Source organism: Lynx canadensis, chromosome A2 (genome assembly GCF_007474595.2).
Source record: "Lynx canadensis isolate LIC74 chromosome A2, mLynCan4.pri.v2, whole genome shotgun sequence".
Lineage (NCBI taxonomy): Eukaryota > Metazoa > Chordata > Mammalia > Carnivora > Felidae > Lynx > Lynx canadensis.
Genome location: NC_044304.2, coordinates 153,379,267 through 153,392,740, shown reverse-complemented (window position 1 = coordinate 153,392,740; position 13,474 = coordinate 153,379,267). Strand labels below are relative to the sequence as shown.

At 45.4% G+C, this 13,474-nt stretch overlaps 2 protein-coding genes across 4 annotated transcripts in view; one reads left to right on the top strand and one right to left on the bottom strand.

Annotated features, from left to right (window-relative positions):
• Positions 1 to 726: 726 nt before the first annotated feature.
• TMEM213 (transmembrane protein 213) lies at positions 727 to 6,873 on the bottom strand. Of its 2 annotated transcripts, XM_030308529.1 has the most exons (4): positions 6,774 to 6,873; positions 3,176 to 3,247; positions 2,113 to 2,325; positions 727 to 2,032 (listed from the first exon to the last, which is right to left on the bottom strand). In XM_030308529.1, the coding sequence occupies exons 1-3, from the start codon at positions 6,853 to 6,855 to the stop codon at positions 2,156 to 2,158; spliced, it is 324 nt and encodes a 107-aa protein (XP_030164389.1). In that variant the 5' UTR covers positions 6,856 to 6,873; the 3' UTR covers positions 727 to 2,032; positions 2,113 to 2,155. The 2 variants fall into 2 exon arrangements, with proteins under 2 accessions (XP_030164389.1, XP_030164388.1); XM_030308528.1 differs by having other exon boundaries at positions 727 to 2,325.
• A 28-nt stretch (positions 6,874 to 6,901) lies between these two features.
• Positions 6,902 to 13,474, top strand: part of ATP6V0A4 (ATPase H+ transporting V0 subunit a4) — a 95,989-nt gene continuing 89,416 nt past the window's right edge. For both annotated transcript variants that reach the window (XM_030308526.1, XM_030308522.1), the window contains exon 1: positions 6,902 to 6,961. The gene's annotated coding sequence lies outside the window, so the exon portion shown is untranslated. The remainder of the gene's footprint in view (positions 6,962 to 13,474) is intronic.

Sequence of the window (13,474 nt, the reverse complement as noted above, 5' to 3'; positions counted from 1 at the left end):
AAAATAAACAAACGTTAAAAAAAAATGCTTGCGGATGTTAAATCAAAGGGTGGGACTTCCCGGGTTTTTCCATCTCTAAAGAATTCAACCATCACAGATTGTGGAAACCCTTTCCTCCACTGTCTAAAAAAGTGGATCATGCTCGTGTATGTTCATACCGTCTCATCGTGCCGACACTTCTGTGCACGTTGTTTATTTAACATGTAGGAACAGTAAATCCACTCATTTTATCGATTAAACAACTGAGATTCTGAAACTACCTGGCTCTTGAGAAAACAGCAGACTGAGGCCAGGCAATTGTTTCAGTGCCCGTTGTCAGGGAGATGTACTGAGATTTTCTTTTTTTAAATGCTTAGTTTTGAGAGCCAGCACAAGCGGGGGAGGGGCAGAGAGAGGGTGACAGAGGATCCGAAATAGGCTCTGTGCTGACAGCAGAGAGCCTGATGCAGGGCTCGGACTCACACACTGTGAGATCATGACCTGAGCTGAAATCAAGAGTCGGACACTTAACCCATTGAGCCACGCAGGTGGCCCGTATTGAGATTTAAAAAAAAAAAAATTTTAATGTTTATTTATTTTGAGAGAGACAGAGCATGAGTGGGGGAGGGCCAGATAGAGAGGGAGACAGAATCTGAAGCAGGCTCCAGGCTCTGAGCTGTCAGCTCAACTGACTGGACCACCCAGGCGACAACCCTCCCCCCCCCCCCCCCCCCCCCCCCCCCCCGCCTCGCCCCGGCATCGAGATTTTCTAAAAGAACAGCCAAGCAGCTTTGAATCACCTGCCGTCTCCAGGAGATGCTTCTTCCTGCTTCAGAAGCCTCTCCCTTTTCTGTATTGTTATTTCGTTTGTCCAATCTAAATACGTACTCCCTCCCAAAGGGCAGAAATCGGCTCCCAAAGAGAGTCGTTTTGTCCTTTCTTCCTTCTGGTGAACCCACCCTCCTCTCCTCCTGACCCCACTGGAAATGTTCACGATGACCAGCAGCATCCTCGTGCAGGATGAACAGAAACCAAGCCAAGTGGCTTTTTTAAAGACTGGCTATTTTCAACCATTTATAGAGAAATGGAAGTGCTGTATGCGGAGCGATAAGCGTAAGTTCATGTAGGGCAAGGACTCATTCGTTCATCCATTCATTCATCGGACAAATGTTACAGAGCGGTCTGTCCCCAGGAGCGAGAGGAAGTAGCTCGGACTGTGTCTTCACAAGGGCTGCACTTCAGGGCGGAGCAGATGCGCCCCAAAAAGCACCAGCTCCAGGTCCCCCACGGCCGTCGGGGAAGGGAGTGTCAATCCTCCAATCTGGAGGCGGAGTTGGAAGGCAGGCCCGGAGGCGAGGGCCTGGCAGCAGAGAAGTGGAAGATGGGGGGCTGAAGACTGGGCCATCGGTGCCCCGCGGCGCCCTGGCCCTGGATGTGCGGGGAGACAGGCCTGGGAAGGTGGTCGGACTCCCGTGAGGAGCTGAGGGCCAGACTGAAGTTCTGTGTTAGGTGTTACTGAAGGTCATGCTCACAGCTGCCCCCGGGGAGTGGCCAGTGGGGAGGCAGGTTCCTGCCGGCGGTGAGAACTACACGGGATGGGTCTGCGACAACGTAGGGGCAATGTAGGAAGGCCAGAACCGGGGTGCCGGCGGGGAGAGTGGGGCGGGATGGCCCTGGCAGATACCTTGAAGAAGGGACAAGAGCTGGAGAAGCAAGGCACATGGGGGTGAGGACAGAGAGTGGGTCAATGACGACGCTTCCGTTTTGAACTGCGACAGCGGCGCCCGTGACTGAAGCGAGGGATGGAAGACAATGACCTTTTTGGTGAGAAGGCTCTGAGTTTAGCTCTGAATGCATGGACAAGAGTCTAGGTCGCATGTTTCTTGTGCTTCCAGAAGGAAGCAGCAGTTACAAGAGAAGCACTCCCCGTAGACCGAGAAAGGAGACTGTCAGCGCTCAGAAGGCATGACCGCCTTGTGAATTTAGGTGTGAAGCGGTACTGGCTTTCCTTCCTTGGATCCCCCTTTCCATCTTCCTCCCCTTTCAAGAGCAACTGAAGCACAAAGGTGACAGATGACCGTCACACGGCAGAAACCACATCGGCAACCACACTCCCCTCCCGCTGTTACCCACCCAGTGGTGGCCACGGCCATTCTTGGGGCTGCGGCTCTAAGCCTCATGCTTGCAAATCCTTGGGCTCCTCCGGAGTGAGCTTCATCAGTTTATCCACACAGAGCAGGATGAGGGTGAGGAACCACAGGCTCCAGCCAACCGCGGCCGCGATCCAGCCGTATTCATCCACTCCGGTGTGGCAGCACCGGGCTGCCTGCGGGCAGAAGTCCACATCTGGTGGGGGAAGGGAGGGCAAGAACAACGGGGTGCATCACACCAGCCCACCCAGCTCTTCTCTAACGTCTGCAAGAACAGGCAAGGAGGAAGAATACGGTAGCTAACATTTCCAAAGCGTGTGCATGCGCTATTGCTACGTGCTTCACACACGTTCCCTTATTTATTCCTGCCAGAGTGATGGATACAGTTAGTGTTCCCATTCTACATGAACAAGCTGAGGCTGTGACTCACCCGAGATGGCAGAACAAGAGCTCCAGCCCAAGTCTGTAGGAGTCCAAAGCCATGTGCTTCACCTCTCTTGTGTTATTGCCCGTTACCCTCCTTCATAAGTGCCCGTAAGTAAACACATTGGGTCATTCAGTGAGGGCAGCATAAAGGGAGCCAGATATAGCATAAAGCAAAACTTTCTAGTAATTGGACGTGTGTGACAGCGGTTGGTGCTTTATGAAGTACGGGCCTTCTTGCCATTGGGAATATTCAAGTGGGGGATGGACAGAAATAAGCAAAAGGTACAAAACCAAGCTCCTGCAGAGGATAGAGGCGGATTTTCATGGCTTTTTCCTCTTGTAAGTTTCTAAGGCCTCTTTGGCTGCTGTCCTGTGGATGGGTCATTAAAGCCACCTATACTAAATATCATGAGCTTAGATCGAGGCCAAGGCTGAGATAGCTTTTTATATGTGCTATGCATGCAGTTCTGGAGGCCATGAACAAACCACACCGTTGCACAGAAAGGCCAGGCAGGCACTCAGCCAGTGGACACCAAACAACAGAAAGCAAGGAGGCTTAAGATTCCCTCCCAGGTCCAAGGCCACCTCTGCAGTTAGGGCAGTTACCAGGAGAAGCTTACTGGGACACTGCTCCAGGGTTCCGGGGTCTGGGTGGTGGGTGGTCAAGGTTGTGTTGATGCTGTTCCTTGCTTCTGGAAGAAAAGATAGAAGATGGTCTCAGATGGTAGGAAAAGTCATTCCCAGGTATAGAGTTTGAAATCTGTTTTGTGAATCAGTAGTGATACTATGAGATTATTATAGATGTTCCACTCTAGGTACGTTACGACTTCATGCGACAAAGCCAACTCTCTGTTATGGACTGAACTGTCTCCTCTCCCATGAAGTTCATTGAAGTCCTAACCCACAGGAGTGACTGTATTTGAAAAAAGCGCCTTTAAAGAGGCAGTCAGGGTTAAACAGAGTCATATGGGTGGGTCCTCATCCAATATGACTGGTGTCCTTGTGGGAAGAGGAGGACACATCACGGAGGCACCTGCACAGAGAAAAGACCTAGTGAGGTCACAGGAGATGGTCATCTGCAAACCAAGGAGAGGGGACCCAGGAGCAAACAAACCTGGTGGTGACACCTGAAGTCTTCAGAACTGTCAGAGAATAGATTTCACTTGTGGAAGCCACCCAGTCTGTGGTATGTTGTTATGACAGCAAATGAATACACTCCCCTTTTCCTTTCACCGTTATCATTCAGAGATGCTTTATCTGCATATCTCATTGACTCATTCCTTCACACCTCATATCCTCCAAATCTCATCTCTTCAGTGGCCAAGGGCCTGTTGTATACAGCTTTCCAAACACTGTTTTAGCTGCTTTCTATACAAAGAGCTACATCCATAAGTGGTTTTTCTAGTATATATTAAAACAATCACTTAAAAATCTAGAATGTCTTTCCATAATTCTTCAATTCCCTTTAAAAACTTGAGCAAATAAATGTTGAAACCTGACTTTGATTCTGTACTTCTGATGATTATGTTGGTATTACTCAGGCAGATGGTTATCACAAAAATGAAACCCTGTACAAACAAGTCCACAGGTTGCTAGAATATGCAGCCTTTAGAATTGGCTCTCAAGGAGCACAAAGATAAAACGAGCTCTAGCAGGAATTCTCAAAGTTCTATCATTTTGGGGGTGAGGTGGGGCTATGGACATGAACATAAAGATCCCAAGCCAGAGAAGCCATTGTCCATGTTCCCTCTCAAACTGACAATGAGCAGATGGATGATCTAAGTCCATTTTGTCCAATATGGCAGTGACTTGTGGCTATAAAAAATTCAGCTTCCTGGTCATATTGGCCACATTTAAAGTGCTCAATTACCACAATGGATCACCACATTCCAACATACTACCATATTGGAAGCACAGCCTGGATCTGGAACATTTCTGTAGAGGCCACTTTTAGGCAATGGGCTTGAGCCCTGGAAACTTGAGGACGACAAAAGGGCCCACAGTGACCACGGAGCTGAATGCCAACAGGCTGATCAAGTGACCCACCTTGAAATAGCTATAGGCCCCAACTGACCAATTATAACCAGGCACAGTTCCTAAGATTACCAAAAAAGAGGAAAAATTCCATACATTCCCCACACTCCTCCGTTCCGCCCTATAACTACAGCCCCTCACCACCACCGTGTGGCAGACAGTATCTCCTTTGCTGTCCTGCCTTCTGCTCCCTTGCAAAACTTCTATCTCATTTGTTCCGCCTTGGGTGAATTCTTTGACTGCCTGTACTGCTGGCCCCCACCCAGCAACTTGCATCATCAAGAAAATGTTTATTAGATAGTGTTAATCTAGGTAGATCAAAACCAAGAGATCAATTTTAAAGATTTTTTTCTGGACGTTATATGGATGTTCTGCTTCCTTGAGGATGCCAAAAACAAAAAGCAAAAACACAAAAAAACGTGTGGCTTGGAAACTTTCAAGGCCCCACTGACTCCAGGTCAGCGTGTCCTTCAAAGAAGCTTGTTGTCACGTAGCAGGACAAGTCAGGAGGAAACTTCTTGTTTAGCCAAAGCCATGAAATTGCTGCCCACTAATTTTATGCCACCCACCCACCCACCCAGGCCACTCCAATGTCCTGCCTAAAGTCTAGTAATTACTTTGATGCAATCTGATTGTTACTGTAAATTATTTACAACTAAATGACTTAGAACTCGGTCTTTATTTGTTTTGGAGAGATTGATTCAACATTTAATTTCCCTTTTAACCCAGATGACTTCCTTGGCCTTGACTTTCATCTCCCCTCTGCCCTAGAATGGAAGTGGTCTACATCTAGAGCAAGTGAGTGGAAAAAACCTACTTAATCAGATGCTGGTATTAGGTTAAACCATTTGAAATTGCCATTTCAATAAGTCAAAAAATTGCTCAATATCTACTGAATAGCTTAGTTATTAATTTCTAACAGTTTAAATCTCATCCTCCTCCCTTATAAGCACAGCTGGTCAGGGACTGGTCCTACTTGGGGTCACTTCCAAAGTACAGGGTGCTGGGAGGACCCAACAATTCAGTGTAGTTAGTTTTGTCAAGTTTCTTGAGAGCCTATCATAAGCAAGTCTCTGTGAAGGTAAATAAAAGGAGTAAAACAGTCTTACTTGGGGAGGGGTATTGGAAAATAAAACAAATATGCTAACAGTCATTGAATGTTTACCATGTGCTAATTTATTGAAAGTTCTTTACCTGCAGTACTCTCATTTCATCTTTATGACAACCCTATATATAAGCACTGCAATTATCCCCATGGTATAAGAGAGAGAACTGGGGCACAGAGAGGTTATGTAATTTGCTAAAGTTCACACAGCTGGTAAGTTGTGGAAGCCAGAATTAAGTTGAGGTTGAGTGGCTAGAGCTCACACTCCGAACCTTCAAAGAAGAGGTGGTGAGGCTGAGAGAGACAGATACTGCCCTGAGGGGGACGTTGACGGGTTGGCTTTGGGAGGGGAAAATCTCAAGGAGCTGTGGAGCAAGATCAAAGCTGGAGGGCAAAGCCAGGAGCTTAAGAGTGTAAGGGAGGTCTCTCTGCGTGAGTTGCAGAGCCCAGCCTGAGAAAGCAAGACAGGGGCTGCCACTCAACCCCTCCAGCCTCTTTGAGAAGACAAGACAATAACTCAACATCTCCCACGCCCGGAGAAGGTAGGAGAATGGTAGTCAGGCTTTGGCAGCTTTCATACCTTAAGGTTTTGTGAAAGTTGCAGAGGAAGTGCAGGATCAAGGGAAGGAGGGAGGACCTTAGGTGAGGATCAGGAGTACAAAGAGGGGATTGCAAACCACAATAGCCAGGGGCACTGAGAAGGAGCCATTGAGAAACAGCAACCAAAAAAATTTTAGGACAGTTTGGTCCCTTGCTGGGAGAGACTGTCAGTACATTGCTTTCTCCTCTTTGTGGCAAAGGCCAATTGAGATGGTTGCTCCTGTCCTAGCTAAGGAGTTGATTATTTGATCATGGTCTTAGGTAAACGTAAGATACCCCCACCCCAACCCACCACCTCCTGCCTAATCCTTTAGATGAAAAAGAACTGTTTGCTCTTTCCTTTGTGCAGGACCAACCCTAGCCAAGGAATCCTCCTCCCTCCTTCTCTCCCTTCCACCCTCCCTCCTTCCTTCCCTCCCTTCTTCCCTCCTCTCCCTCCCCCTTCCCAGGGTGGCCAAGAATAAAGTTCACAGTTCTACCTGCCAAGCAAGCCAAGTGGAAGGAGGCAAAGACCAGGCTGAGGGCCAGAGTGGCCCGGGGTGCAGGGGTGAGGTGCTTCATGCTGAGAGGAAGACGTCTGTCTGCACTATCTCCACAGAGGAGTGCTGCGTGCCATGGGTCCTGTATGCACCGTGTCCGCAGGAGCTTGAAAGCAGTGTTGTCAGAGGTGAATTTCTGCTCTGTGTTTGGGGGAAAAGAGAGGGGGTGGAGCAAAAGAAACCAGCTGTCACTCCTTGCTCTTACCTCTCTAGAAGGGAAGCTGAACTGTGTTGGCTGGGGAGGGGTGGGGGTAAGGTGGGGGGAGGAAGGGAGGGGCGATTTATGCAATTCTTCCTTGAGTTCACATTTTATCCCTGCTGATAAAAAAGAGGACAGGAGGGAAGTTTTGTGCTCTCCTGGTTCCTTGAAATTGAGCTGGCTGCCTCTTCCATTTGAGGTGGAGCACTGGGTACCTTCTTCTCTTTAGTCCAGTTTTTACTGAAACCTACTGTGTGCACCACACTATGCTAAAGTCTGGGACACCTGCCCTCAAAGTGCTTTTATTACAAACACACCTCTTTGAAACACAGTAATGTTTCAGGAATGACTCCAGAAGGACAAAGTACTTTGGTTCTTAGCAACAAGAAGCCACATTTACTGATAGGATGCTTCATGAAAAACATGGCATTGGCATTGGGCCTTAAAGGATGAGTGGAATTTTGACAGGCAAAGAGAAGAGGAGGGCACTGTAGGCAGGAGGAACAGAGGAGTAAAGGTCCAGAGAGAAGGGGTGCTCGAGAGTCCACTGTGGCTAGAGTGCAGATAGGGGAGGAGACCAGAGGAAGGTGATATGGGTATGTGAATGGATAGCCATGAGGCTAGCAGATTGGAGTGCCAGGCTGGGGAGTTTGAAAGAATCAGGAGGCAAAAAAAGGCTTTGTAAAGATTTTGAACCAAGTAATAACATTGATTGAATACCCACCATTTATATGAAAGGCATCATTCTAGGTATTTGGGATTCAATACCTTGGATTCAATGATGCCTGACATGATCCTACTCTTGATGCTACTCATGGGCCAGCAGTGAGACCAAGTAGTAAAGAAAGACTTGTGATGCTGTATGGTAAGACTCCAATATAGTATCCTCGGCAGTTGTGGAAATACACAAGAGAGAGTGGTTAAATCTGCCTGAGAGGTATGGGGGAAGCATTCACAGGGGAGGTGACATTTGGGCTGGGTATTAAAGTCTGTATACACAGATGGGAGTGGATGGCCTTTCAAATAAAAGGAATAGGATGCACAAGGGCAAGAGAATTGTCTGTGTGCATGCAGGCCTGCCATGTATAGATACATGCACTGTTTTCTTGTACAAAAATTTGTTCAGTCAAGAGAGTGAGAGAGAAAGTCTAGCTCATTCAAAGCTATGCGGAAGGACATGTAAGCCATGTGTAAGCTCAGAGGAAAGGTGTCTTTGTATTGGACTGTGTATTGGAATACATCATCTCAGAGCAGGCGTTGTTTTCTTATTTGCCCTAAGGTACAAACTTTAGTGGTGGCCCTGTATTCTTGGGCTTGAGAGCTGGGGGCGGAAGTGCTTTAAGAAGGCTAATCTGCAGGTACACAAATCTAATTTAGACCTACCACTTGTTTGAACATTCAGTTATTGAGTAGTAGCCACTATGTGCTGGGCCTTTGGTGTGGCAGAGGGATCTGAAGTGGGTAAGGCAACACAGCTCCTGTCTTCAAGGAGTTCAGGGTCCAGTAAGGGAGATGGACAAACAAATGATGACAACACAATGAAATAAGTATGGTGAGGAAGTCTCTACAAAGAATGGGAAAATCGTGGAGGAGAGTTGGGGATTAGGGGACTCAGTGAACATTTCACAATAAAGATGGCGTGCTGACCTGAAACTTGAAAGCTGTGTAGTCCACTAGGTACAGGAGAAGGGAACAGTGTGTGCAGGACCTCCGAGACATGAACGAACGTATGCCCCTTGTCCGGGGAGTAATTACCATCTTGGAAGCACGGAGCGGGGTCACAATGTGTTTGGTTTGACTAAGTACACACTAAATGGTCTTGAATGCCAGACGAAGCAAACTGGACTCTGTCTTACAACTGGGGCACCTTGTAAGGAACTTGTACATGTGGATACCATTATATTTCAGAAACATGGAGGACAATCCACCAAGGGCAGGCCTGGATTCAGAAGATCCTCTCAGAAGCTGTTGCAAAAATCCCAGCCAGATGGGGTGTCTGGCTGGCTCAGTTGGTAAAGCATGGAGCTCGTGATCTCGGCATCTTGAGTTTCAGCCCCGTGTTGAGTGTAGAGCTTACTTAAAAAAAAAAAAAAAAAAAATCCCAGCCAGAGATGGAAAGAGCCCTGAATTTAAAAGTTGGACTAAGGATAGAGAAGAGGGGAACAGAGTCAAGAGGCATCTAGCTGGCTAATTCAACAGAAGGGAACCCGGGGAGTGGCATCTTAAGTGAAGACACGGTTTCCAGCTGGGGTTCCTGGGTGGCCATGAGGCCAGCCTCGGGTGGAATTCTAGCCTGGCTCTTCTTGACCAAGTGGCCCTGGCAAGTTACTTTATACATCCAAGCCTCAGGTTCTTTATCTGAGAAGGAAGAGGGTCTATCTCATGACTTGCTTTGATGACTTAATGAAGTAATCCATGTGAAGTGCTTCACACAGTGCTCCTGGCCGACGGTAGTAAGTACTCAGTGAATGTTAACTACCCTTTTGACGGAAGGGTCCTTGCACTTAGAAAATATGGGACAAAGGCAGTTTTAGGGGAAAAAAGAATGTTATTTACGTATTGGCTTATTTATATCCTGCCTTGGTCTAAAAAGGGCTCAAGGAAGCTTACATAGGATTAATTAAACTAGATAAAATGAATTTGAAATGAGTGGGAAGAAATGAGGCGAAGAGAAAGTTAGGGTAGGAAATATATAAATGAGTTTAGAGCACAAAATGGCATGCATGTTTTCTAAGCTTTGCGGCGGTCAGTGGGAAGAGGGTAACATGGTCACGTGCATGATTCATGGGCTCACAAGATGAAAAAAAAAAACCAAAACAGCGTGAATACAACAGTTCCTGATACCAGACTAGAGAGACATTTTCTCCTCGGGTTCTCACAGAGGTGACATTCCTTAATGGGATGGACACTCTTCTCGACATTTTCCTCACGGTAAACCCCACACTAAGCTTCATAGACGAGGGCTGATTTATCCAGTGGGCCCTAGAGATGACAGTGTGTGGGGTCAACGAGATTTTCAAGGATCTCAAAAATGTTGGAGACCTTCACGAAAGGAGGTTCTCAGCCAAAATATGAACAACAACAACAGCAGCCTGTGCATTCGAGAAGAAAAGATTTGTTTCTCAAAAGCAAATTTTATATAATTCATTTTAAATATGGAAACAGAAACAATTGAGTATAGGAGGTTGGGTGCATGTTCATATGTTTGATGTGAGCGGGGCGTGTCCCTCCAAAATGATGACAGCCTGGGACATCGAAAGGTTTGAAACAGCCCGGCCTAGGGTGGTAGTGACAGTGGTTTGAGTGACACCCCTGATCTAAGCTGACGGCATCGTATCAAATTGTGCCAATGAAAATAATTCTGGATCTAGTAGATGGAGAGGGCAAGAACAGTAATCTGTCCCCTCTCTCCTTTTTAACCCACTGTTGTTTGACTGGGACTGTTTTAGATGTTTCGAGCCAATTGAAAGAGAAACATTCTCTTAGCAGATGAAAGGATTTTATTATCCTAAAATAGGAAGGGCTTGACTGGTATCTGCTAACTCATTAATTCCCAAAGGAAGGGCTGCATAGCAACTATTTTCAGAAATGTCACCACTATTAGCTGTTTTTTTTTTTTTTTTTTAAACAGGTCTGTAATAACTCCATGCAGCTGGTTGCCTCACCTAGCAACTTCTCCCATACATTTTATATCAGGTTTGCTTTGGAGAGCGTATGGGGAAGTAGATTGCTTAAAGCTAGACGTTCTGCAGGAACTTCCTCAAGATTTTTTTTTTTTAAATAGTTAAGATAGGTGTTTGGTTACACATACTTTTAAAAAAGTCCAGGCTAAAATATTTGTGGCCAGGCTCCATGGTGGTGATTGGGATGGAACTGGCCAGAGGGGTGGGGATTCCATGGCCCTCAGTGCCTCCGATTTTATCTGCTTTCCCTGATAACATTGCATGTAAAAAAAGAGAAGAAGGGGGCACAGTGTTCCCTGTGCTAAAAGACTGAAACCCAGCATTCTGTGGCCTGGAATGGCCTCCTATGGGTAGGATATTTTATGTTAAGGAAGCTTCCCTTGTGATTCTGATAGGCCCCTTTCCCATCCCTTCCATCTCTGGGAAGAGACTACTGCCTTTGAATTTGGGGCTTTGAACTGAGCCTGGGTGGCTCAGTTGGTTGGGTGTTGGGCCTCTGACTTCGGCTCAGATCATGATCTCACGGTTTGTGGGTTCGAGCCCCTAGTCAGGCTCTGTGCTGACAGCTTGGAGCCTGCTTGAGATTCTGTGTCTCCCTGTCTCTCTGTCCCTCCCCTGCTCGCACACTGTCTCTCTCTCTCTCTCTCTCAAAAATAAATAAACGTTAAAAAAATTTAAATGAACTTGGGGCTTTCATTTCCAATTAACCTGTCCTAAAGAGAATCTTGGCCCCGAATACAACTATGCCTGCTATATTCTAACTTGTGACCAGAGATAGGTCCATAGCTCTTCCTGCAGAGGGCTTTGTCAGAATGTGTTTTCACAAAATAATTGCCAATCTCCAGCTGCTCACAGGACTGAAACATGTAGTTTCACCTGAGCAGGATCTAGTTAACCACACTCACTGCTGTTCCGTTATGGCTCTATAATTTGGAGAGATTGAGGAGTACACTTTTAAGAAAAATGAAGTCCAATCTGGAGATCATGCCATAGAGTTGATCAAAGTAACAAGGTAAACAAGGTCTAGAGCCCTCCATTTGGAACCATTTCTGAACAGTTCCCAGGATAATTCATTCATCTGCACTAATGCTTCTGTTTGTACCAGACAGAAGTGGGGTTAACAGAAGGATGGGATTTCCTCTTGGCTAAAGCCATCTTCCATGTGGGTCCTGGATCTCATCCCCTCCCTGCCCCCATTTTCTTGGATTGCCCTGCAATCTGTGAACATACTTTGATGATTTCTATGTTTTGCTATTTATTAACAACCATCGTATGGCCATTTTTTTGGTAAATATTTGGCAGTGATTGAAAAGAATGTGTCATGTAGTTGTGGGGTTCAGTGTTCCGTGTTAAGTCCATCAGATCAGGAGTGCTAATTGTGTGGTTCACATCTCCTGTATTTTTCCTGTTTTTAAAAGTCTGGTCTGCTTATTCAGTTGAGTACTGAGACAGATGATTGTGGGTTTCTCTCTTTGCTTTGTAGTTTTGTCTGTTTTTGTACTAAATATTGGAGGCTGTAATTAGGCCTCATGCAAATATAGAACTGACACCCCAGTGAACTGAAACTTCCTTAAAAAGTCATTTTGAAATACCCCTCTCTATCCCTAGTAATACTTTGTGCCATCAAGTTTACTTTGTCTGATGTTACTATACCACCTTTCTTTTGCTTAGTTTTGCATGCTGAATCTTTTCCCATCATGTCTTTGAGTTTTTCTAAATTCTTATTATGTTTTAGAAGTATACCTTATAAAAACATAGTGTAGGACTTAAAAAAAAAAAACAACCCAGTCTTACAATCTTCATCTTTAATTTGGCCGCTTAATCTGTTTACCTTGGCATGTGTTTACTGATCAGTTTAGATTTGAAGTTCTGTCTTACAAGTGCTCTTTGGTTTTCCCATCTGTTTTATATCTCTTTTCTCTTTTTGCTCACCACTTTTGGGTTGAGTCTTTTATTCCCTTTTTTTAGAGATTACTACATGTATTCTTGTCTTTATCAAAGTCTAATATTAATTGATACTTTTACCATCTTCCCAAATAATGGGAAGAGCTTGGAACTTTAATTCTACCTGTCCATTCGTGATTGTTCTATCATTACAGTCATGTATTTTAACTATATACATATCTTTTTTAACTTGGTAACTCATTATTACTTTTTTTTTTTTTACATTTATTTAATTTTGAGAGACAGAGACAGAGCACAAGTTGGGGAGAGACAGGGAGAGAAGGAGACACAGAATCCGAAGGAGACTCTAGCCTCTGAGCCATTAGCACAGAGCCTGATGCGGGGCCCGAACTCAAACTGTGAGATCATGACCTAAGCTGAAGCTTAACCCCTGAGCCACCCAGGCGCCCCTCATTATTACTTTTTTATTCAGTGAATGTTTACTTAAATTTATCCACATATTTACCAATTTCTTGTTCCTTGATTCATTTCTGCATGTCTGGTCTTCCATTTATGATGCTTCTTAAGTATTCCCGCAGTGGAGTGACTAATGCTGTCAGTTTTTGTTCGTCACGATATGTTCTCATCTTCCTTTATTCTTGAAAGTTATTTTCACTGAGTGTAGAATTCTAGGTTGACAGATATTTTCTTTCAGTGCTTTAAAAATATGATTCTATTTCTTTTGACTCCCACTGTTTATGTTGAGAACTGTCCATCTAACTGCCCTCCCTCATAAGTAATTTGTCTCTTTTATCTTTGGTTGTTTGTAAAATTCTTGTGTTGTCTTGGTTTTCAGAAATTTTATTACAGTGTGT

Bases quoted from the DNA above. Each gene is read 5' to 3' on its own strand.
- TMEM213 (XM_030308528.1), bottom strand. From the start codon at position 6,855: ATGAAGCACCTCACCCCTGCACCCCGGGCCACTCTGGCCCTCAGCCTG. The intron at 3,248-6,773 runs GTAGAACTGTGA...CTTTTCTTCCAG, and splicing joins CCACTTGGCTTGCTTGGCAG to AAGCAAGGAACAGCATCAAC. The intron at 2,326-3,175 runs GTAAGCTTCTCC...TTCCCCCACCAG, and splicing joins AACCCTGGAGCAGTGTCCCA to ATGTGGACTTCTGCCCGCAG.